This window comes from Pelodiscus sinensis, chromosome 9 (assembly GCF_049634645.1).
Source record: "Pelodiscus sinensis isolate JC-2024 chromosome 9, ASM4963464v1, whole genome shotgun sequence".
Lineage (NCBI taxonomy): Eukaryota > Metazoa > Chordata > Testudines > Trionychidae > Pelodiscus > Pelodiscus sinensis.
This window is the reverse complement of record NC_134719.1, coordinates 38,184,329-38,211,420: the sequence shown is the minus strand read 5'-3', so window position 1 is coordinate 38,211,420 and position 27,092 is coordinate 38,184,329. Positions and strand designations below refer to the sequence as shown.

Here is a 27,092-nt window from a genome sequence, read left to right as displayed (position 1 = left end):
TATTTAAATCCCCCGCGCATTTCCCTACGACGACTCGCGAAATTTACATGCCCCTTCCGGAAAAGGGGCCAGTGTAGACGTAGCCTAACTGAATATACATTTTTCCTTGAAAGAGTAACATACTGGTTGCTCTGTGCATATGGAGCTTCTGCTCAGATATAGATTGTTTTTCTCACTACTGAAAAAATCTTAATTTACAATTTAAATAAACATGCTTCCAGAGCCTTAAAAAAAAAATCGAGAAGTAATCAAAACACTTCTTTCCAATTAGAAAAATAATACATGCATTGCTTTTCTAATATTAAAATTCACCTTAAGACTCAAACATATACTTCACTTAGACATACTGAAACCACCATGTTTTCTGATTCAACAAGCTTATTTATATTACCTAAAAAACAATTATATCTGACTAAAATGGTTTGCTGTTTGAAGAGTGATATATTACATAATCAGAATTACAAGACTGTTTGTTGAATGCAAGCAATAGATTCAACTTTCTAAGCCTGGAATCTGACACTTGTTAGTTTACTTGACACTCTTGGTTAAATATTAATTCAAACAGAGCATAACTTAATTCTTAAGCAATCTACTAGAAGTGATAGTCTGGTAAAAGATTTAATATGGGGGTTTAATATGCTATGGATGAGATCAAAATTTTTGAAAAAGGATCAGATCTTTTTGCCTGCACACAAAATATAAATATTTTTAATGAAAAAGTTTTTTGGATAAAGTAATTTCCATTCATTTTTTTTTAAACAAGATGTTTTTTCAATTGTGCATTTCCTTAGTTATACATATAATATCACCTGCTTTTGAAACACAATACAGTTACAGTTTTCTAGGTTCTCTAAAATTTTGGTACCTCCTGACTGGTGAATAGATGGGGAAATAAAATAAGAATGGCTATCTTGGGACAAATTAATGGTCCATCTAATCCAGTATCCTGTCCTCTGACCATATGCTTCAAAGGAATAAACAGAACAAGGCAATTTTGAGTGATCCGTCCTGTTGTCCAGCCTCAGCATCTGACAACTGGAGATTTACGAACACCTGGAGAATGGAGTTCTCTCCCTGACCAACTTGGCTAACAGACATTTTTTTAACCCTCATATACCTTCACAATATCCTTTTGCAACAAGGTACATAGGTTGACTGTGCATTGTGTGAATAAATACTTCCCTAAATTGGCTCCCTGAAAGTTTATGGGCATCTCTCTTTCAGTTTCTGGTGACGTGTGATAAATCTATATCTTCTGGCGATGTAAAAGCACTGTCATCATATCTTTGTTCTCTCCAGCTTGCTTCCGTATACTTTCAGAACAGCTCAGAAAAAGAGACTATGCTATTTGTTTATAGGCGCTGGATATGAACCATGAAGGAATGGAGGCAGGGAATTGTTTACAAAGGACCATTGGCTTTGGTTATTCACCTGTTGGTCAAACGCAATCTAAGGCTGTTGACTTCCCATCCTATAAAGCTCTTCGATTCAGTCAGGATGCTACCTGAGGGAACTGAAGATCGTTAAGATTTTCATGGTGACCTTTGGAAAGTAGAAGGCTTTTGCTGTCATATGGACTTGTGTTTTTAAAAGCATTTGTGCAAATATTCACAGTGGCTTAATGGGCACTTTTTATTAGTGAATGGCTAAGTTGTCACTCAAGTGCTAACATCCTGTGAAAGACTACTTATTCATTCTTAGCAAATGTCATTGCTGTGGTGAAAGAAACTTCTATGATGAGAAGAGCCAATCCTAAAAATGTAGCTGGCACACTACTGGATAGATGGCCCACATTTTACATAGTACACTCTCTTCCGTGTGCCAGCTCACAAAAGTCAGAATGATCTTAGCAACATTAATAGGAACAATTGGTCTTAAGCCATATCAAAATCAATTTCAGGAAACACAACAATGAAAAATTAAGAAATAGGAGGAAGTTTAACATAGTTGTCAGAAATGTCACTGGCATTGAAGTTAAATGTCCAGGGAAGCTCAAGAGTGTGAGGTAAGGGATTTTATGTCAGGAAGATGTAGGAGATAATTTAGGATTGTGCTATAAACACATTAGCTAGTTATTTATTTTAAAATCAGCAATAAAATAGTTAAAATTCTCATTTAAGTTTCAGAGTTGAAAATGCATGGAGATGAGTACTTAAAACCATATCATAGAAGGTTGCCCTCAGACTCAATAATACAACATTGCATCTATCCATGCAGCGTTACTGTAGCTGTATTGTTCCAAGATTATTAATGAGACAAAATAGGAAATCTAATATCTTTTATTGGACCAATTTCTGTTGGTAAGCGACAGACAGACTTATCAACAGAAGTTGGTCCAATTAAAAGCGGTTACCTCCTTCACCTTGTCTCTCTATATTCTATTCAGATGGTCAAGGTTATGTTCATTATTATAATATACAAACATTTTTTTGTTTAAAGTAAAAACTTAGATTCTTCAGTACAATTCTGTGGCAAGGAGTGCAGAATACCCCAAAATATAGGATGCTGGCAAAATCTGAAAATGTAAGACTAAGACAGGGTGTTAACAGAGTAGTTGAAACATATTGTACATTATAGACTAAGAAAAATTAAGACAACACAAAAGAAAGCTAAGTGTCCAGAAATAAGGCCAAATACCCAATAAGTTGTCCAAAAAGTCAAGGATTCCAAATTGTATTCAAATTAGTATGTTATATCATACAACAACAGTAGTGATATTTTAATGATGAACTGATATTATTTCTCCTTTACAATAATGCTATTTGTAAATCATAAAAACCAGATCTGCTATAAATTATTCAACTGAAAAAAATAAACAAACCAACCATAGGAGGCGGCAATCTACTGGTATGAAGAAGCATCATGTAACTGATGACTCCTGTTTTTCCTATCATAATTCACAGCATTGTTAAATATTAATAATTAAGTGAAAAACAAAGTATGAAAATACACCAAAACCAAAATTTGTTAAAGTACTAAGTGTGTCTGATATCTGTTTTGATGCACTGTTGCCAATGTCCACTCTTTATTATGGAGGTTAGAGACACAAATAGACACAGATCTTCAAGTTTCAAATGTAGTGATGTTCATCCTTCATATAAGTTTGTGGCTATTTGATGCCCAATAAAGAAGCTTCCTGAATGTTCTACAGCACTTGTAGAATCCCTTGTTGAAAATACATACAAGGTTTGCAAGTATTTCAACCATTTCTGTTAATCACAGATATCACATTGCATCCTTCTTCTCTTTCAAGCTTAAATTACTCACATTCTATTTAATGTTTTTGGTTACATGCTCATTCTCTTGAATCTTTCATCGATGTTCTACCAGGCAAGGCTGTGTTAAAAATGTATTTCTTGAGCTGTGTTCTGACTAACACAGGGCACTAATGCCGTTTACTTTTTAAGAATTCCACTATTATGTGAAAGGTCAGCCACTGCACATGATTTTCTGAAAAGATGCCTAAAATCAAAATCACTGTTGGTTTTCATAATTGTTTATAAAGCACTTCAATCAACAGCTTAGGCTATTGTTTAGCAATACCAAACCTAACGTGGGCTGCTCCACATGAGGCATACCTTGAGCCAATCCAGTAACTGAAGTTTGTGCAGAATACAGCTGACTTTTACTCCTTAGTAAACATCAAGTGGATCTGAATACTTTAAATGTAGGATTAATAATATAGAGCATTTGTTTAACTTTTCACACACCACACATTGATGTGAATTGCTCTTCTGTGCCACATAAAGCATTGTGGAATGCAACTGCATTGCATCAAGTATTATTTTGTTGCTCTAAGATCTTACAATAATAAATATAATATTTGTTCGACACTTTATTCATCTCTCTCTTGTTACGGCAAAATCTACTCATATTTTAGTGTCAAGAGAGCTCCTATATACACTTTAAGAAGTCCATATCCAGTTGGTATGTACTAAGTTCTGTATAAACCAAGTTCCAAAATTCCCAATGCATGTTGAAATGGCTCCTAATAACTAAACTGACACTTTGACCTCCAAAGTCAGTCAGCAGTTTTCTGAGACTACCAGAAATTATCTCCTTTCCCTCCCCCCCAAAAAAAGTAGTATTTCTAAATGAAGTTGTTTTTGATGTACCATCAGCTTGGTTCAAAACATCCATAAAATTCTACCTTAGCATAAGATCTTTTGAAAAAAATTAATGATCAATTACTTGAAAATCATGTAGTTTTACAAAATGTGGTGAATTTATCTTAAACATAAAATGCAACAAAGCATGAACAAATTAATTGTTAATGACTAGTAAAGAAAATTAAAACAAATTTTGTAGTAAAAATTTTATTAAAATTGTGCATTTTTAGATATTTAAAATATTTGTATCCAAATTACACAATATTTAAGAAAACAATTATATGCAAATACTTGCATAAAGTGTGTAAAATCATTACTGAGCAATATATAGCAATATATACCATGATCCAAAAAATGTAGGTCAGGACACTAGAATACCTGAGTTTTCAATAGGCTGGTTTTCCAGATGTCACTGATTATTACAGTTTTATTTCATATATGTATCTGATAACATATGAAGAGCACTTCTTTGGTTGGCAGAAACTGCACAGAAGAGGAATATCAATCAGAAATATATTCAAGGCTTATCTTCAGAACCTTCTTCCAAGTGAAGATCTACTGTTTGAGATGTCAGGAAGGATTCCCAGGTAGCAAGGCACTTAAAGAAAGCAGATATTTATGAATAGGGAATATGGGAGTTTGGTAAAATGGGTAGCTAAAGAGAAAATAAGAAAATATTTTATATATCTACACATACACACACACACACACACACACACACACACACACACACACACACTACAATGAGAAATATAATTTCCTAGACAGATCAATAATATACTGTTAGCCATCATTCTGAGCTATGAATAAATATAACCTGTAGAAAGTGACATGCATACACTGCAAGCAATGTAAGTCTACATATTAGCAAAAGATATGATGTGGTAAGGAGTTTTCCATCAATTATGCTCTTCTTTAATCTTTCCCTTTACTTACAGCAAAGATGTCTTCCAAATAGTCTGCATGAAATTAAAATGAATGCAACATCAAACTGTCAGTTATAGTTCCTTAGCAATCTCTAGGGATTCATATGTGGAGAGCTAATATCTTTTCTCTGTTAAATTAAATCCAATTCATTTGTTTCTAAACACTCATAGAAGTCACAGATTTGTGTGTACTAAGGAATAGAATTCCAGGGAGAAGGGAAAAATGTAGCTTTTCTAGGACAAACCTATACCTCTCCTGCAAAATCTATTTTTAATTTTGCAAACAGTTTTTCCTTTTAGGAACAAATATTGTACATATTAGTATCATACTATCCAAAAACTCTTTTTTTTTTTTGGCTCAAGTTGATTTGCATGAATGTTGGTATCTCAGAACACAAAGTTGCTTGGCAAACCATTTTAAACTGCAGATGACTGTTAGTAAGGTGTCTCTTGGAAAAACTATGATCAATGTTCACTATGTGTGCCAACTACGTCAGTCACCACTCAAAGTTTTCAAACTTTCTGCATTTCTGCCACCTAGAATTAGTCATTATGAATATGCAAACATTCAGTACTTCCAATATGTTGTGGTATCACCTTTCATGCTGCACATGAAAACATGAAATGGTGCACTTTTTCATGAAATTTAGTTTTGTTACCAAAATATCATTTAACATAGAAGAGTAACACATCTTAATTACTACTTCCTTTACACACTATCACTTCAAGAAGAATATGCAAAACTGATAGTAAGTAAATGTTCTTAACATTTATAGGCAAAATCATATATCTTATTAAATACTGAACATAATGCTCAATTTATTTAAACTTAGTATTAATTCCAATAGCCCTGAAAAAAATGGCACTACTCCTTGTGTGAAAAACTTTTGGCATAAGCTATTGAAGCCACAGTAGTTTACTATGCCTGCAAAAAAATAGCATTCACCATTTCTCAGCAGAAGTAAAAAGGTTGAACTTATAGCTTTTGTCTTATCTGGCATTTATAGGAAATACTATCACAAGTCAGTCATGAAATCTCATGACTTTCAAGGCTTTTTTTTCTTTTAAAGAGACCAAGTCTTGATATTCCTTGATTAAAACAAGTAGATGGAATGGTGAACAGGTCACATGTAATGTTGACAGAAGGACAAAGTGCAATGGGATGGATGAAAGTTAATACAAGGGACTGGAACCATCGACTGATAAAAAAAAATTAAAAATTGAAGGAAACCTGGGGTCAAAAGACATTGTAAGACTGAAAGGGTTAGTACTGAAATGCCTAGATCAACAAAACTAAATATTCAGAAGCCTTATCCTGTACAGATCCTTGATTGCTGGAGAATATGCCAGTGACTCTATGGTTTGTATTTATAAGGTGATTTATATCATCCCTTGCACTAGACTAGAGAATCCCTGTGTGTAGAGTTCCTCTGATTCTTTCTTGATAATTCCCTGAAACTATTAGATTGGATTCATGTGAAGAGCTGCATTTCTGCATTGAATGACTAGACTGGGGAAAGGTTACTTTTGAGATAGTGAAAGAGTATTGAATATGAGGAAAGCAGCATCAAAAACAATAATAAAAGGACATGGTGATCTGTTGTGGCTGATAGTTGATTTCAGGGTGGAAGGATGGTTTTGAATCTGTATAAATTCCCTAATAAAGGGAGTTGTTACAGGTTCTCTCTGCCTCTCTCTGATATAATACCACAGCAGCTGAGAATATTAGAGATGCTTGAGCAGGAGGCTTCCTCTTGGTATAAAGAAACCAGGGGTCGCTACTTGAAGAATACTTTCTAATGATGATGCTAGGTTCTGGGATTCGTTTCCCCACTTTGATTCACCTGTGCCAAGACTGACTTATGTCAGTGGAACATTGGAAGGCTAATGCAGACTTTTTCTGGGGACTGAGAAGGGTGCAAAGTCAGGATATGTGCTGTATGCTGTTTGCCAAAGTGTTTTTTATTATTTTTTTATACTAAAATCAGTGCTCTTTGAATATTTAGATTTTATCCACGTGATTAAAGATTTCAGTTATTACAACTATGTGTGAAATCTGACTATATATTTTAGAAATGTGCATCTGTTTGTCCATCCATCTGTAAGTGTTTGTTCAAGAACTCTTCCTGAACAGTAAGAGCTAAGACCACCACATCTGATACGTAGATTCCTCTCATCATAATTTAAAGCAAGGTCAGAGTTTGGCTGTGCCAGGATAATAGGATGTGCATGGAATTAGATTGGTTCTCATAAAATGGAAAGGAAGTGGGTCTGGCAGGAGGGAATTATACTGCAGAATGATGGGGGAGGGGGAGATAGCAAGGGGCCAGAGATGGAGAAAGGAACAGCTATTTTGTGCCTATCTGTCTGCCAGCTAGGGACATGTATCCCTTTCCCTTTCCCGCTGCAACAGCCATGGACAGGCACTTCTCGCTCGGCCCCAAGCTGCCACAGTGAGAGGGGGCTGGGGTTGTCCTCTCTCTCTCCAGGGCAGTCTGCATACTGAACCCCGCATCCCCAGCCCCACTCTAGAATAATGATTTAAATGAAGAAAAACAAAACTTATTTGAGTTAAGGACCTGAGGAATGCTGGGTAAATCTTTTAGTATAAATATGAATAGCAGCGCTGGTTGGAAGATCGGAGTGACATGGTATTATCACTGCAAACTGAGACAAAAACTAAGGTTTTAAACTAATTCACACTACATTTGCACATCTTGACAGAAGCAGTACACTGAAGTTTTTTCAAGCAAAGATGTAAAGCATCTTTAGTTGTGTGTTATTAATTTTTTAATTTATTCTCATTTACACAATGATTTTTCTTGCAAAATATAGGAACTACTGTGGCTCATTTTGTTGTCAGGCTGCATTGCGGTGCTATAACTGACTTTATAATTAACACAAAACTAGGTCTATGTGCCTTAAGATTATGCTTTTTTATATTGCGAAACATTAGCTACATAAAAATCACATTACTTTAAAAATGTGTTTTTTAACCATTCTTCTAGACTTATTTTATTTTGTTCTTCAGGTAGAGAGAAAAAGGACATTCTAATTAAAGGATCATCAGCAGGCTTCAACCAGGAAGGCAGAGAACTTTCCTCCCAACATTTTTAAGTTGCATGTATAGGGCTTGCCATTTCAAATCCAATTATTCATAAAACTACTATAGATCACAGCAAAAAGCTAACTATATAAAAATAATGTTACTTTATCTAAACCTAAAACAAATGTGCATGTCTAATTCACAAGAAAATATAAAATCAGAGTGAATAATAATAATAGCAGGAGCAGTATGAAGTTTTTTTAAAAATGAATAATTGTTTCTATTCCTATATCCCTTATTTTCAGTGGCTAATGCCATTCTTACACAATCATTTTTTGGGGGGAAGGGTAATTTTGTAGGCTAAGGGGTTTTTTTTAAGATGATTAAGCATGTACAGTTCCATAGCATAAAAAAGAGTGTGGGAGACAAAGAGGTAGGAAAAAGCCACTTATAAATAAAAGAGCTTTACTTTTAATTCCTACAGTTAAAATGATTGGCAGCTGGAAGGTAAAATCTGTCATCAAAACTGCCCTCTTGGAGAATCCCGTCTCCTAGAGGAAGTCACATTTTGATTTAATCAAGTTTGAAATTTTTTTAAATCACACACAAAGCTTTTTTTAAGCTTATAAAGTGAGCTCCTTTGGTAGGAAGTGAAGAATATACATATACAGCTAACATAGCTATACAATGGTCTGACTAGCCAAATGTATCGATATGAAGACAGACATTCAGGGTACATTACAAATCGAATTCATTTTGTAAAACTTTTCCTAGGGACTCCTGTTGAATAAAGTTTTGGAGTTGGAGGACAGAAATTGCTTTGTTATATATGTGGATTTTTGCATGTTTGAGACTAAACAGCACCTAGACATTTGTGGATCAAAACTTTTCCTTAAATTTGAATCAAGAAACAAAAAATTAGCACAAGAACTTTAGTTAAATTTGCTGTGAAGAGCAAGCAAAGCCCAGACTGGTAAAGATCTGACTATCTTATCAAAAATAAAGCTAGATTTGCTTCTGACTAATCTGCTAAGGCTAAACAAGATTGGAGTGTTTTGACAAATGGAAAAACGTAAAATTAGAAGCTACCTTTTAAAACGAAGGCTCATTCATGCAGAAGAAAAAATATTTTTTTCAGTGCCCAAATTAATGAAATATCACTTGTCATTGTACATTATGAAAGGAATTCTACCTCTACTTAAGGGAGTGTCTAACACTCCAGAGTGCATCCATTTTACTTAGGCTTTTCCAGAAGGAATGAGTTACCAAGGCTATTTTGATGGTGGAAGAGTAATAAGAGTAATCAGCAGTTCTTTGCTGGTAACCGATTAACTGACAGCCCAGCCAGGCTGCTCCAGCCCACCTGGGCCCACTGCGCTAGGGGAAGAGGGTACTCCAGCCCTCAATGGTGCTGTGCGGCAGGCCCGACCCAAGCAGCTCCCTGACCATGGTAGGCGAGTCCTGGCCTGAGCAGCCCAACTGCGTGGCAAGCCCAGATGGGCTGGAGCAGATCTCTGTCCATAGTATCCAAGTTAACAGATTAAACAGGCTTTTACATCCCTCACTGGATTCAATGATTTAAGTATAGAATGCATGGTCACCAGCTGAGTTCCAATTCACGTTGGTGGAAATGAAACTTTTACCATCAGGTAGCGTATGTCAGTGAGTGGTTTAAATTGTCAGTGAGATCAAATTCTGGCATATTAATAAGGGAAGATACAAGCTTTACAATAAATGATGTGTTTAATAACTTCTGTATTTGATATTTATTGATTTCTGAATGGCAGCAACCGCTGAGCAGTTGCTTTTAGTGGGCAGGTACTGATGACACAAAACATTATCATTACTGGCGTTCTTTGGGTACGTCTACACTCCACCTTTAGCTTGAAATAAGCAATGCAATTTGATCTACACATATTGTGTAACTTATTTTGAGTGAATTTTGAAATAGCTTATTTCATAAATTACAAAAAACAAACCACTATTCCAAAATGTCCCTTAATCCTTGTGGAACAAGGTTTCCAGGGATAGAGGACTACACTCGTTATTTCAAAAAATACTTTGAAATAATGGGCTTGTTCAAAAGATGCAGAATAGCTATTTCAGGATACCAGAGGTATTCCGAAATAGCGCTGAAGTGTAGATGTACCTTTTGGTGGCAGTGTCGGCAAAACTGCAAAAGACTGAATGGACATGGATGCTAAACTATCATTTAAACAACTCTGTGGTTCTACTAGAAAAGGATTAAGGTATGCTGCTGGGAAACATGGCAAAATTTCACTCCTTTTATATTTTTTTTATATCTATATATATATCAGATTTGTGTGCTGTCAACAGGGCATCATTCACATGCAGTATATTTACTAAAAAGTTAGTATGTACAATTTTCTTAATGAATTAGCTGGAGCAATTAGAAACTCCACTGAGACAGATTTTTTTGTTCAAGAACTTAAAAGCTAAGCAATAGAATGAGCTAACTTATGCATCAAGGAGAAAAAGTTGTTTCTTATTCTGCCCATATAAAGGAATAATTGGCTTTCTGCTAAATCAAGTAAATCAACATTAAAATAAAGATAACCTTTGAATTAGGCACACAATGGCTCCCCAAATAGTAATACTGTATATGAAAAATAACAAGCTACAAATTAAGACTTATTTTTTTTTACTGCCTTTTTTTGAGGGACAAAAAATTAAGACATGCAATTAGTGGATTGTGAGTACAACTAAGAGTCACCAAAGTCTCAATGAACTGAAATGGAATTCAAAAAAGAATGAAGTAGAATTTCTATTGTGATTGAGACCATAGGCAGCTCCTACTACTTATAGTGTTATAGTCAAAAGATTATTTGATCTCATTCCTGATCAGCCACTGCAACATCACTGTGTTTATTTGCTCACTATTTTTAAGAGCAGACTACAAGTTTACTATGTAGACAGGACACTGACAGATACCGCAGCTACTTCAAGGTAAGTGCCAGTCTAAAACAGAAGTTCCAAAATCTCATCTGTACATCCCTAGGACTTCCTGACTAACTTAATGTGCAGTACATTTTCTACAAATCATATCAAAAATGTAAAATATTTTAATTAGAGTAATTTATACATTCTATGGAATTTCCTTCTATGATCATAAAACTTAGAGAGCTGTAACAGAAGATTCTTAACAACGCAATCCTACACAATTATTTATAATTGAAATTACTTTGTTTACAACAATTTAAATATCCAGTTCATGTTAAAAAAATGCACCAATCGGGTCAGCTGGCAACTTTTTGTGAAAGCCTGTTCATAGTTACTGATGCAATTTTCTTTTACACCATCTAAAGTTCATAATCTGTTTAATCGTTTGGGGGGGGTTATATTTAAATTTAAATCCTAACTAAAATAAGACCATTTCTTTTCATGAAACAGAATTTAGGGACAATATATGTGTCTTAACTTATCACTAGTTGACCAAATTATTCCTTTACATCAAGAATATGTACAAATGTTAACTATAAAGTCAGAGGTTATAAGGTGATTGAAAAAGAGGATACCAAAAAACTTTACAGTTTTATTTCAGCAAATACTTTGATTTTAATACATAACAGCAGATTGTCAATGACCATGCCTCCAATGGACAATATGTTAATTAAGTGGGCTTGATTATCAGGAGCTCTGTCTTGTCAATTACATTCTATTGCAATGATTTGTAAAATCAGGACACAGTTGTCCATTAAGGGAAAGCTACAATAAGTTCAAAAAAAAAAAGGAGATTGCAAAGTGTCAAAATTGAACCAATAAAGGAATCAAATGATTTCTTTCCAAATTATCAAATAGTTTATTGGGCTACAGAAAATTTTCAATTTAAAGAAAAGGTTTTAAATCAAAAACAACAACAACAATAACAACAACAACAACAAAAGATGAAAAAAGTGGACTTTAAATATCTAGCCTACCAGGATTCCACAAAATATACACTGAGACTAATATGATTTTTGATCATGAAAAAGTGACAGAGAATACTCCAAAAACCTTGCCAAATATTTTCTAGTTCTCTTTATAAATATGTATACCTACTCTCCTTAATCAGAGAGTATATACTTGTCAAAGGGGGTTATTGCAAAGACTATTAGAAAACATACATTTGCTGATAAATCTTGGGATGACACCTTTTGATTTCTTTCCAGATTAAGAGAGACTTCAGTGATGTAAAATCCCAATGTATCTATTTGTTGTATACCATTATATAAATGATATTCCTTTACTAGACTTATTTTTGAAGTGTATAATATTTTCCCTGTAATTCCCTCCCCCCCAAATTTTATCACTATTTTTGTTGTTTCTGTTGCTTGTTTGCAATTTGAAGTATAAAAGAAATCTCTTCTAGTTCATGAAGTACTGGGAGTTAATTTTAAAAGATTTCTTTTCTTTTTATACAAAATCATGTATATGAGTGAGAGTTTTCTGGGAACCATTCTCATGCAACCCAATGAAACATTACAGTTTACTCTGAACAGAAAAAATATATGTTCAAATTTTTGTGCTTAGTAAAACAAGACTGCCCTCTGTTGATGAAGAACTCAAGATCAGCATGCTTGGGCTCAAGTATTACTATTACTGACCAATTCAACAAAAAAATACTGAATTTGAACTTAAGTTCAATAAGAACACAGAATTATTTTTAAAAACAATGCACTGACTACTAAGATGAATCAAAATAAATAAAAAGCAAGAAAAAGAAAACAAAAATGTTTGTTTTACCTGTTCATAATAGTGGATATTATTTTCGGCCATATTAAGAAATGCTGTTTTCATATCATGTTGCATGTTTTGTTTCCATCTATCCCAGTCAGCTTTCAGAGCATTATTGGCACATTCCACTTTATCTTCAAGATTTCCAATCTCTTCTGTAAGCTTTAAAAAAAAAAAAAAAAAAAAAAAAAGAAAGAAAAGTTAAAGTTATTTAGAAATAGCTATTTAAAATGTGCTTGAAATCTGGTTGTCATACTACAGTAAGTATAGGATTCAATAGCATATTAATATTGAATATTAATATTGAGTAATATTAAACTCAATTAAGAAAGTCCAGTAATTCCTTGTTAATCTTAGATTGTATACAAACCAAGCAGCTCAATACAATTTCTAAACTACTAGTCTGACACAAAATCCAGACAAGAATTAAACTGTTAACATAAATAATCTTGTCAATTGTAAAGTTACTCTTTGGAACCATGTTATTTGCACTTAAGAACAGAAATGGATTTCCCTCTGCCAAAAAACAAAAACAAAATCTCACACACTACTATCACCATGACACATGGGGGACTTTTTGGATACAGAATGCAATTATCCAAACTGGAATTTGGCCAGGCCACCTGAGAAAATTGCATTGGGGTCTTTAACGACTACACACAGCTGTGATCTGTACCTTCTCTGAAAGAGAATCCAGAGGGAAGGTAATGAAACTTTTATGCAGGAACTTTCCAGATTCCTGTATTCCACCTTACAAGAACTAATCAGTGTGGAAGAAAGGATCTTTGCTGCAGGCTAAATTTTCATTTCTGCAGAAGCCTTCACAGGGAGCGTGGATCAGCAGCCTTCAGGCTGGTGAGCAGCTAGTTTCTTCTAATTACTATAGATGCCAAAACTGAGTGTTAGGTCTGGTGAAATATGAGATATTTAATGAGGTAAGGTCTTCTATCTAATGAGCCTTCTAGTCCTTCCAGTGACTGCTCTTACCTTCAGACCTATTGCAATTTCTGAATCAAGTATGATAAATCTGTCTGGCAGCAAATATGGAAACAGATAAATCTTCTAGTCATGGAGCAAATTATTGTTGTGGGATTGCACAACGACCTTTGGTAATATACTCTTTTCTGAAGTGAGGAATTTTTGTTGCTGTTGGGTTGTTTTTGTTTGAGATTAGGTGCAAGTTCTTATCTTGATTGAAATTTTTTTCCACTGTTCCTTCAATGAGTGAAGGACCAAGAATGAGAAAACTGAACACAATAACTACAACGTACTGAAGGAAAACAAATATACAAGTTACCCCAGTAGACCCCAATGAACCAAAGTTCTGTGTTTAGCAGGAGCAAGATGAAGAGTAGCTCTACAGGGGCTTAGCTGCAATTCTGTGAGACTGAAACCCAGCTGTGCCCTGGGAAAGGCAGGGAGAAATATTGCCAATAATGTAGCTGGTAGTTGCAGCCAGTATAGGGGAAAACTCCACCTCCTACAGTTCACTTCACAAGGATCCACACTCCATTTATCATGCAACCTAAGTCTCAAACACTCTCTTCTCAGGTCAAAAGCTCTATTGGTGTAAAGTTGCATAATTCACAGGAAGCTAGGAAGCTCAAAGGGCAAAATCTCAAGTTAAAATGAACCTCCAATTTTTAAAGTTTTCAATAACCATTGAAGCTTTTAGATAATTAGGTTAAACTATAATGTAACCTGAAAAGAATGTGTATGAATCAAAATGCAGACCATATCAGGAGGAAGGAGAGCTTTCAGTGTGCACAATTAGTCTAAAACAAGTTCTGAAGGACTATGTTCCAATATAAAGGATGCTTGCAGCACAGCAAACTTCTTTAGAACTTCAGTCAGGATGTATCTACACTATAGATTGACTCTCTGGAGGTTGATCTTCTAGTATTCGATTTAGCGGGTCTAGCGTAGACCTCCAAATCAAACGCTGAGGGCAGCTTCCCGCCAGCATCCGGTACTCCTCAATCTGTCAGGAGTAAGGGAAGCCAACGTGAGTATTTGCTCCCATTGGCCTCCCACAGCATAGATGCCACGACAGTTTAGTTTAAAATATATCTAGCTATGCATTTTGCATAGCTGGATGGCGTACCTTAAGCAGACCTGCCTGGTCTAGTGTACAGGCCTCATTGACACTGTCAAACTCTAGGGCTGTGTCTAGACTAGCCAGTTTTTCCGGAAAATCAGCCACTTTTCTGGAAAAACTTGCCAGCTGTCTACACTGGCCGCTTGAATTTCCGCAAAAGCACTGACGATCTCATGTAAGATTGTCAGTTTTCTTGCAGAAATACTATGCTGCTCCCGTTCGGGCAAAAGTCCTTTTGTGCAAAACTTTTGCGCAAAAGGACCAGTGTAGACAGCCCAGATTTGTTTTCCGCAAAAAAGCCCCAATTGCGAAAATGGCGATCAGGGCTTTTTTGCGGAAAAGCGCGTCTAGATTGGCACGGACGCTTTTCCGCAAGAAGTGCTTTTGTGGAAAAGCGTCCGTGCCAATCTAGACGCTCTGTTCCGAAAATGCTTTTAACGGAAAACTTTTCCGTTAAAAGAATTTCTGGAAAATCATGCCAGTCTAGACATAGCCTAGCAGATCAACTGTCATATCTGCCATTCTAGGACTTGCTTTATAATACTGCCTCTGTAACCAACTGGAGAAACTGATCAAGCAGTGCCACGACCCTTAAAATTTCCATTATACAAGACTATGTGGAAATTTATCTTTGCTTCCCATATTTATTCCGCATTATATTTCACCAGTTCTTTATGATGCAAAGGGTTGGGCATTGTAGGAGATTGCTACCATCAATGCTCTCATGATTTTACCTCTTGCTTCAACCATCCCAAATAATCCATAAAACGAAGATGACCTGTGAGATAAAGCCATAAAGAGGATAGTTAGAGCTACTGTATCGATATTTCTTGGACATCTGGAACCTACCTGGTTTTGACTGGAGTATCAAAACAGATCCTTCTTCCTGATGGACAGGAGCCTCTCAAAACCAAACTGTAGCACATAAATCTTGATATGTGTATAAAAGTATAATCCAAACCTTTCTGACCTCCATCTCAACTAAAAAGAGTAGGGACACAGTGGGGCAAGCTATTGCAGTAGAACCATATCACCACTCTGGACAGTCCTGTTATTGTCCTAGCAGCTAAATTCCTGGAAGGAACATCTTTGGAGAGGATATTGATGTCACTAAGCCTTATGAGCCATTTCTCCTTGCATATCACCTTTAAGCCTATCCTTTCCTCTTCCCAAAACTTATACTTGAGATAAACATACTTAATTAGCTCCAGTCTCCCATGCTAGAGATTGTATCCTCCTCCCCAGGATCATCTTGATTCATGACTCACTTAATACCTAGCCAACAGTAAACACATACATTTTAATTCGATAGCACTGAACATCCAGGTTTCATTTATGAGAAATGCAAGACCATAGTCAGTTATTAGCCTCACTTCCAAAACTTCAATATGTGGTAAAGCTAAAGGACACAAAATTACCCTTTTGGCCATATCAGGTATGACCTAATTGTGTCTTTCAAAAACACTACAGCACTTAGGAATTAAAATGTAGGGAAGAGGCCAAACCCCCCCCCTTTTTTTTCCCAAAATAACAAGCATGTTAAATTAGGGGTTGGGTTACGAGAACCCCTATTTTCTATTTCATAAGTAGGCTGGGCAGAATTCATTCAATTTTTTTTATTTGTTTCTAATTTCAACAGATACCTGTTTTTTTTAAAGGGGTTTTCATTTTACCTTTTTTAGTTTTCTTGGTTGTCTGAAATTATGAATTTTAAGCATTTTTCTATTTTAATCCATCTGAATTTTCATAATTAAAGGAGGAGATATCTGACAGCGATTGTTTAATGACAGCAGAAACTGTATGTAATGATCTCAGAACATAAAGCCACAAAGCAGGCTTTGTGAGTTGTGGCTTCACCGCCAGTGCTAGGCATGATAGGAGAGACTGGTCCAAACTCACTGTCCCACTGACCTCAGCTGGGATTTTGTTTGTGGAAGGACCAACTAAATGCCACAAGAGAAAGGATGTTTGTAATACATTGTTTCGATACATCCTGGTTCCACTGAAGCTGCACTGGGGTTGAGGGTTTGAACCAGTAAATCTTTAGTCTTTACAATCAAGGGTGGTAAGGGGTAAATAGGGTGCTGTGAGACCACTCCATTATGGAATGGCCATGGACCAGGGATGGCAGATGACACCATGCAGTGAATGAATGGGGCTGCAATCACACACTACATGATGCTTCTTTTGTGGCCAAGGGGCCTGAGATACTATTTTCCTGCAGCACAAGGTGCAGGAGAGACAAATCCACTGCTAAAAAGTTTCAGCCAAGGCGCCCATATACTACATCCCTACAGACACTAGGCATGGGGGGAAACTGCACTCGCCAACTCTGTTGAGCTGCTAACTCAAGTTAAAAGCAGAGTTGCCATATCTTCACTGCTATTTTATGCCAAACCCGCTAAGCACCAGGTTGAGAACACACACCTTTTTTTCTTCTTCTTTCAGTGAGGACATACTTTTAGAGCTATATTTTTACTCTAGATATGCAGCACACACATCATCCAGTGAAGTCCTTGGAAGAGTAAGAGCTGCAAGTGTGTGTCAAGGCCAGAATTGGGACCTTAATGCAGTATGTTCCATTCTATCATTTGGAATAACTAACCTCAGAAGGTTTTTTTACAACAGAAAACAAACCAAGAACCACCATTAATTCAGTAGACAACTCCAGGAAACACAAACAAGCTAGCCACGACAGCAGAAATCAGGTAATAAAGGCCTGGTCTGTAAATGGTAACATGCACATACTATGCTACTAATCTACAGGATGCTCTCTTGCTCTTATAATTTATCCCCACAGTAAAACTTAGCTACACACATTTTGATATGCCAGTGTTACTGAAGCAAAGAGTTTGATAGTTTAAGTCTCTTACAGAGCGATCACAGCAAATGAACAGACATTGCATTATCCACTAAAAACGCATATTCCTTGACTATGGTCAGGGAGAAAATTACTTTACTGTACAAAGCATTGGTTACTTCCAACAAACTGTTTGAACTACAAAGTTCCCACAGTAAACCCCGCAACACACTGAAGAATACATTATGCACACTCAGCTAACCCAATTATGAACACATAATACAGCTTTCTTCTGACTGAGGGTCTCTCAACAAAATTCGTTTATTTCATTTGCGAGTTGCATTAACTTCTATTTGACTTGAAGGGTAGCACATGAATAAGAGAAAATGGTTTATGTTGTATCCTAAAATTGAACCCTTCCTCCCTGGTATTGAAGTAAAATATACAGCACAAAGATAATAAAAGGAATGTCACGGAGTTATGAAACATCACTTCTGCGTTACCAGTTCAAATCCCAACATGCACAGTAGAACCAAAAAGCTATCCTCCAGTGCCAGCCCCCAGTCCCCAATATTAGCCCCATCCCTAGATCCTCCCAGTGCCAACCCTGCCTCCATAGTCCCCCCACTACTAGCCTAGCTCCCAGAATCCCCCAGTGCTAGCTCCCCACCCCAGATGCTCCAGTGCCTCCCAGTGTCAGCCCCCTGCCTTAGAGACCCCCACCCCTTAGAGCTCCCCCGTACTAGCCCCGCTCCCAAACCCTCCCAGTATTAGCTTTGCCCCCAGAGCCTCTCACCCCCAGAACTAGACCCACCCCTGGAGCCTCTAGTGCCTGCCCTGCCCCCTTCACTGGCCCTGCGCTGCCTCCCAGCTGCCAGCTGAACGCTGCTGCCCGGGTAGCAGTTGCATGTGCAGCCCTCCCACCATGCAGTGAACCATTCTTCCATGTCCAGGAGGAGACCCTGCCTCTGCCCGGTACTGGTTGGCAGGACACACCTCTCCCAATAGCTGCAGAGGGAAGGGAGGTGCTTGGTGGTGTAGCCCCGGCTCCCAGAGCTGCTTTGGCCCGACAGCCAGTGGTTTGCAGCCCGGCACAGGTCCATGGACTGGCAGTTGGGAACTCCTGCAACATCTGTAAATTCTATAAATAATCTGGGATTCTGTAGGACTCCAAGACCTCATTGGGGTTACACTCCCTATCTTGTGAATTAGAGATTTTTTTTAAAATAATGCATGCCTTTAAGATTCCAGAGCCTAAAATCTTAACATTTTTCAGAATGCTCCTAAAGCTCTGTTCTCCTACCAGAACACAACGCCCAATGAGTTTTACATTTTATTGCAATGCAATATGCATCAATGTTTTTTTTTCAATCACATGATGAAAACACCAACAAAGGCACATGTGCAACTGAGAATAGGATGCCAAAGAAAGCTTTATGAGACATATACATATAATGTTGCTCCTGTAGGGTTCCTTGTTCCCTCTGCTCAATGTTGTTTCCACTCCCAACCCCCCCAGGTTTCTTATTTTTCTATACCTACTGCCACATCTAGTGCCTCAGTTCCACCTCTTAGTGAAGGATGGAACTTGATCTGTTGTAGCTGGTAACTACCTATTTGCCAGTGGAACCTTGCAGAGGTACCTGCAGGCTAGAAAGGCAAACTTCCAGTTGTTTAGAACCATCTGAAATCGTATCTACTAGTGGCCAGAGGGGAGAAGAGCACAAACAAAAAGTTTCCCAGGTCCATTTGTTATTTACAGGTATCTGGGAAAGAAGCCAAAAACTAAGACTATTCTGGTCCAAACTAAACTGCTGTTAAGTATATGTTGGGGAGGGCTGAATGCTGTGATCACTCTGTGATTAGCACTTTTCCGCAATTACTAAATTACCTTTTTAAAATAAATTCCAGTAGTGATTCTTATGCTTTACAGCTACTTTAAAACAAAACAAAACAAAAAAAGCAGCACTTCCCTTAACATATATGCATGAATTTTGAACAAACAAATGACTTTTCATTTCAACGTAACTAACTGAAATGCTTTAGAACAAAAGAATTTTACTAGAAAATCAAACATTAAAGAATGAAAGGTTAAATTTTTTAGAGTTCAGTTTGAATTAGTCAAGCCCTTTAAATTATGTGTAACTGAATCAAAACCACAATAATAAACTGAAGCAAATAAAGAGATTATACAACAAATTAAAGAACTAAAGAATTATGGAACACAAAAACAAGTGACTCACCACAACTACATTTAATTATAAAAGACTAAAAATGGTTTTCTGGAAAGTTGAATTAAAACATGTAAAAATTACGTTCACTCAAAAAAAAATGGAAAAGAACAGGCATTTCAGGAGTTCTCTAAATATGCATTTAAGACCCCAAGCCTACAAATATTTGTGCGCTGATGGAGGAAACCTAACAGAGCTACTCATGTACTCAAGGACCTACCTGACCTGAAAACGCTTACACACATACCTACTCTCATGAACAATCAATGAGACTCAGCAAATTGCTTAAACACACCCATAAATCATCCAAAAAAATCAGGGTTTAAATAACAGTCATGATGAATAGCTATGTCACTTTCCCCCCGCACCCACTGACTGCTACAAGAGATTTCTGGGAGTAGGCAGGCGGTGAAAGAGGAGAGTATAGCATCTGCCATACTGCAATACAAGTTGAACCTCCCTGCACTGGCATCACTGAGATCTGACTGGTCTCAAACTAGAGTATTTGCCAGATGAGGGAGGTCAATGCCAGCCCCTCTGCTGCTGCTAGCTGCAGGGCTCTGCTCCAACAATGCGAGAGGGGCCAGCATTGATGGAGTGGAGATGAGGGGAGAGGGTATTTGGGATAAGAGGCAGGGTGGCTTTGGAGCCCTCACAGTCTCTGGCTGCAGTGCAGCCCCATGACCGATAGTGGAGCCTTGCGACTCTTGGGCCGTCCATCCTCCTGGCTCCTGGCTGTGTTGCCACCAGGTTTCACAGCCAACCTGTCTCTTCCCATCTATCCCCACACTTCTGCCTTGCTCCCTAGATTGAGCATCACAAATGAGCTATTTGCAGTCCTCTGGAAGCTTTGGGAGGACAGGGGAGAAGTTGATGAGCATGGACACCCCAGCTTTTCCCCACAAGTGTGTCATCCCTGGACCACCCATGGATCCTGGACCACAGATGTTGCCAGATGAGGTAAGTCTAGATTATAGAGGTCCAGCCTATTTTAGAAAGATGTGGGAGTATAAACTGAAACGCCACTCATAATTGATCAAATTAAAAACACTAACATTAATTTGACTTTAAAGCAAATGCAAAGACTGCACAATTACAAAAAGCTAAACAAACCCAAATGCTTAGTACAAAAGTTCCTACAGCAGGCACAGGCACACTGCACATATGAAACAATTTTCTTCTCTTTATTTTGAAAGCATATGATTCATTATATTGAAGTTCATATATGTAACTACATGGCAACAAACTAAGTCACACATGTCATGCAATTTAGGTAACATTGTAAAAACCTTAGCTTTCACAAGTCATGGGTGAAAATGGGTGAAAGACTTAATTTGAACTTTTCAGAGGGGTAACAGTTAGTCTGCAACAGGAAAAACTTTAAAAAAATTACAAATAGACTAGTAGCACCTTAAAGACTAACAAACCATGGAGATGGTATCATGGGCTTTCGTGGGTACAACCCGCTTAATTTGAACTGTGTCATTAATGTTGCTGTCATGTTTTTACTTACTATTTTCCTTAATTTCTTTAAGAAAAAAAAAGGACGCCACCCCCAATATTGTGTGTTGTTGACATTAGCATTTAAATGGTCCTAATTAATTACCTCAGTGACCTTGAATATGGTGGAGGCATGTTCATGCCTTTGTCACAGCTATTGGGCTGAAGACAATTTTTTGTAAAACTAGGTTTAGAATGAAGCTTCAAAAGATCTTATTGTGAAACCTGAATCTATAGTGGAAAAACAGAAAAATAATACTTTTAAAATACTTTTAGAATGTTTAAAATATTTCAAAATACAGCAAAAATTTGAAGAGGTCTAATACTGAAGGATCTCTGATTCTTCCCTTCCCTATTTCACACCTCAAAAATAAGTGTGCAGAGTTCTCTACTAAGTAACAAAAACTGGAATTGGTGATCAGCTGCTGTGTTCTCCACAATCCACCATTCATTAGTTATGAACTGACATATAAGGAACTCTACTAGAGCAATAGCTTTTTTCTACCTTTTGAAACTTTGATTTCAATATACCATATCGTGTTTGGTAACGTGACATTAAAATCTACCTTGTGAAGAAGGAATAATTCAATTGACAAAAGCATAGCAAGAGACTGGACTATGATTCATGTAGGGTAAACTTAGGCAGTCCATGGTATTTAGCTAAGAACCCCTACTCAATCCTAAAATTTGCGACAGTCCTGTGAACTGAACACCACAGCACATGATCCTGGTCACCCTGGCAACCACATTCCAAGGGGCCTCACCAGATAAGACTGTTTGGTACCAAAGCAACCTTGTTAATGTTAGTGAGTCTGATATGTTCTTATTTTTTTCCTTTAATCCTAGACAATGGGACCAGGACCCAAGGATCACGCCAGCTCGAGGCGGCATCATCCTCCCGTAGATGCATCATAACTTATATAGACAAATGTTGCCATTGAATTGTCTGTTTGTTTATGTTGGCTTACTTAGCTTGTTAGGAATAACTACCTGTATTATTGATAAGATGTTTAATTGGAAATGGGCGGAGATGCTGTGTAACCTTCGTAGTTTATTGCCTTATGTGCTTATTTCATCTTGATGCTAGAACCTATTGAATTGCTTCCTTTCCGACCACAGGCCTCCCCTATATACAGTATTGTAATGTTTTGCCTAACCAGTGTGCTCCAGCTTACCCCCTGGTTGACACTCCACCAGTGCTGTGTGTAATAAATCCTCTGACTTGTTTTCACCGCATCCAGAGTGCCCAGAACTTATTCCCAACAATTCATTCATTCATAAATAAATTTGTTTCTGGTTTAAAATATATTTTGAAGGTGCTCTATCAGATGCTGAAGCAAAAAGAAGGGAATCAAGACAAACCTGGTCTAAAACAATTAGGGCTACACTAAAGTGTCGAAAGAGGATATGCAAATTTTTCTTCTGATCTCACTTTCGAAAGCAGAGCTTTTGAAAGTGAAAGTAGTGTAGATGCGGTTTTTTGGCAACCCCTCCTTTTTTGAAAAGCCACATAAACCTCATTTTTTCTGCTCTGTTTTCGAAAGTGGGATCGGAAGAATATATGCAAATTCCCGCTGAATTTGCATATCCTCTTTTGACACTTTAGCATAGTCTAGATAAGCCCTTACAAACGATCAGGAAGATACTACATAACTAATCAATCAATAAATAAAAGAGAGCAAGAATCTGAATGTCATACATTAAAGAAAAGAAACGGATAATAAAATCCAAATAGCTACTGTTGAAAGATATAAAAAGTTGACCATATAAACTCTGTGAGGCCTAGTAGCAAAATATTCTATTGTAACTCTGGATTGTAAGCTTAAGGACACAGAGTGAACGGAAATGCCCACCACAATAATTGTCTTTTAATTAAGTACCTTAAGGTTTACATGCATTCTGAGCTTTCAAATGTATCATTTAAGGAAGTTTAATATGTTTAGCAAAGATTAGAGATTAAAGACTAAAGATTTAATATGTTTAGATAGATTAAGAGATTTTTATTCTATTTACTAAATGAAATATAAATGCTTAAAAATTGGGCCTTAGGAATGCAGAACATTTACACACTAATTAAAAATATAACAAATACAATATTTGCAGTACTTCAAGGATATTTACATAAACACAATAAAATCAATTAGCATACCATTCTATAACAAATTAAGAAGTTAAGATTATTTCAGTGGAACTGACAAAAACATCTGATGCACTTTCTCAGCTGTCTTTGCAATATCACTAGATGGAGTCATCTGATTTGACTCAGTCAAGCCTCTTTAGATTTGAGGCTGTGTCTAGTTGGCATCAGTCCACAAGCAGGCTGCAAACCACAGAAAACTGGCAACAAGAGCCAGTTTTATTGGAACAATTTTATTTGTTCCAATAAAATTTATAACTTCAATTTTGGCATTTCCGATTTATTTTTCAGATTTTTAATAGTTATCCCTAACAGAAATAAACCTTGCATGAAATCCCACACTTAAGCCACATTTAGTTCTTTCTTATATGAAAACACAGCAAGGGCAGCAATATTCTATGCTTTTGGTTTTCTTCATCTATATTTCAAATCCCACAAAGATTATATGGTATGCAAAGACATAAGGTTAAATACAATGAACTTGTTACTCATACAAAAAATCTTTAATGTCATAAAGTTCACTTTGTGACTCAAACCTATTTGAATGAAATAAAAGCACCTCAGCAGTAACCTCAAAGTATTTTGTATCCAATATAGCTTTCTATTTCTTAAACCATTCAGTTACAAAGAACAATTTAGCAACCCATATAAAGATTTTGCATCAGCCTTTTATCAGCACTAATGCCAGTATGTGCTTCGACACCTATGGCAGACATGCTTTTCAAAGTGAATTAGAAATCACGCCACTCATTCTCAGCAGAATTTTTGACCATTAACTTGCAAGTCAAGACAGAAGCAGACTGTAAGGGACTCCAAGAAGATCTTACCAAACTGAGTGATTGGGAAACAAAATGGCAAATGAAATTTAATGTGGATAAGTGTAAAGTAATGCACATCGGGAAAAATAACCCCAACTATACGTACAGTATGATGGGGCTAATTTGGCTACGATAATTCAGGAAAGAGATCTTGGAGTTATCGTGGACAGTTATCTGAAAACTTCCACACAGAGTGCAGCGGAGGTCAAAAAGGCAAATAGGATGCTAGGAATTATTAGGAAAGGGATTGAAAATAAGACTCAGAATATCTTACTACCCCTGTATAAAACTATGGTACGCCCACATCTTGAATACTGTGTACAGATGTGGTCTCCTCACCTCAAAAAAGATATTTTGGCCTTGGAAAGGGTTCAGAAAAGGGCAACTAAAATGATTAGGGGTTTGGAACGGGTCCCATATGAGGAGAGGTTAAAGCGACTGGGACTTTTCAGTTTAGAAAAGAGGCGACTGAGGGGGGATATGATAGAGGTCTATAAAATCATGAGTGGTGTGGAGAGGGCTGATAAAGAAAAGTTATTTATTAGTTCCCATAACAGAAGAACTACAGGACACCAAATGAAATTAATGGGTAGCAGGTTTAAAACTAATAAAAGAAAGTTCTTCTTCACACAGCGTAGTCAACCTGTGGAACTCCTTGCCAGAGGAGGCTGTGAAAGTTAGGACTATAATAGAGTTTAAAGAGAAGCTGGATAAATTCATGGAGGTTAGGTCCATAAAAGGCTTTTAGCCAGGGGATAAAATGGTGTCCTTGGCCTCTGTTTGTCAGAGGCTGGAGAGGGATGGCAGGAGACAAATCGCTTGATCATTGTCTTCGGTCCACCCTCTCTGGGGCAGCTGGTGCTGGCCACTGTCGGTAGACAGGATACTGGGCTAGATGGACCTTTGGTCTGACCCAGTATGGCCGTTCTTATGTTCTTATGTTCTTGCAGTAACAAGTTGAATCTGACATCTGATTTGAGATAATCGAAAACTACATATGATCTACTTAAAAATAAATATTAAAAAACCATAGAAATTAGAGCCAAGCTCGAGGAATATTTTGAAAATCGAAGTAAACTGCCTTCTCAGTCACTAGCTTGTTTTCTGCCCTTTTTAACCACAACTCCCCCTTTACTGTTGTTAAAATCTTCAACATATTTTTAAAAAGGGTAGAAGTCATCTCAGTATGAAAAATGTTCCATATATTTTACAAAAAGAAGAGTTCAAAAAAGTGTTATGCCTCAAGTATGCTAAATCAGTTTAATTTTAAAACTTCAAACTTGTCATTACCTTAGATTTCATTGAAATACACTTCCTAAGACACAGTGAATGGTTAATGTTTGTTTTGTTTAAAAGAGTCCAGCCCAAGTACAAATGCCCACCCCATAATGTTACAGCCCAATGCCCATAAGCCTGAGTCAGTTAAAACAGGCCAAAGCTGATGTTTTATTGCAATGTAGATATACCCATATTTCACTACTGAAGTCAATGGGAATATTACAGTTAACTTCACTGAGAACAAAAATCAAGCCCTTTTTCTGTGAAAGGAAACTGAAAAAACCCCAACATTTATGTACACTCTGAAATGTGATCAGTTTTCAATGGATAAATAAACTTCGATCTCTAACACAAAAAGATTCACTTTAAATAGAAAAGGATGGGAGAAAAGAGATGTGATTAGAAGCAAAACTGGTTGAAGGTTACTGAAGGTTAGCCCACATCTTATTAGTTTTAATACTATACTTCTTTATTACAGAATAGTTGGGCACAGAACATATATATGGACTTAATAAAAAATACGAAGTAGTGATTCGCTCAGTAGTCATTATTTAGAGAAGTTGCATGAATATTACAGTAGAACCTTAGAGTTACGAACACCTCGGGAATGGTGGTTGTAGCGCTGAAATGTCCATAACTCTGAACAAAACTTTATAGTTGGTTTTTAAAAAGTTTACAGCTGAAAATTCACTTAATATAGCTTTGAAACTTTACTATGCAGAAGAAAAAAAATGCAGCTTTTTAAATATCATTTACATTTAACACAGAACTCTATAGGTTGCACCTCTATAAACTGGGACACACTGGCTTGGTGGACCATGGATGTTCTAGGATCAGAGAGTCACGGCACACTGCAGGGGGTGGGGGACTGGGAGTCTGGCCCACTGCGGATGGTGGAGGTGGGGGAGCAGGAGGCCAGCACGATGCAGGGAGGGAGAGGTGCAGGAGCCAGGCGTGCTGTGAGCTGGGAAGCTGCTGTGCTGCTGGGGGGAGGAAGGGGAGCCAGGAAACATGGCGCACGGCTCAGCTAGGCTGTGAGGGGCAGGAAATCTGGTGCATGACCCAGCTCGGATATCCATGGGAGCCAGTGGGGCAGGAGGACAGAGAGGGGGCCAGCAGGGGGGCCAGAAATAACCTTGCCATGTCCAGCAAAATCCCTCATCCAGGAACAATGAGGTCTCGAAGGTGCCAGTCCACGGAAGTTCAACATGTACTTGCATTTTTTTTCCTGCCGCCTGACTGTGTGCTTCTGGTTTCAACTGAGGAGTGTGCTGGATTGGTCAGTTCCTACTCTGAAATTCCATTGTATATAACCTAAATTAAATAGCACAGGTTGTAATGTAAGTTTTAAAAAGAACCTCGTTGTGACTGTTTCAAGATTCATAATACTGATTTATTTCTGCATGGAAAATCAA

At 37.1% G+C, this 27,092-nt stretch overlaps 1 protein-coding gene across 3 annotated transcripts in view; it reads right to left on the bottom strand.

Annotated features, from left to right (window-relative positions):
- Window positions 1-4,300: 4,300 nt before the first annotated feature.
- The window catches only part of SNX7 (sorting nexin 7), a 64,234-nt gene continuing 41,442 nt past the window's right edge, over window positions 4,301-27,092 (bottom strand). For 2 of the 3 annotated variants that reach the window (XM_014571910.3, XM_006119841.4), the window contains exons 8-9: window positions 12,825-12,977; window positions 4,301-4,707 (exon numbers count right to left, since the gene is read on the bottom strand). In XM_014571910.3, the coding sequence (XP_014427396.2) occupies window positions 4,627-4,707; window positions 12,825-12,977 (234 nt within the window). In that variant the 3' untranslated portion in view covers window positions 4,301-4,626. Of the gene's footprint in view, window positions 4,708-12,824; window positions 12,978-15,417; window positions 15,692-27,092 lie in introns of those variants that run through there. The other variant, XM_075936595.1, reaches the window with a different exon arrangement.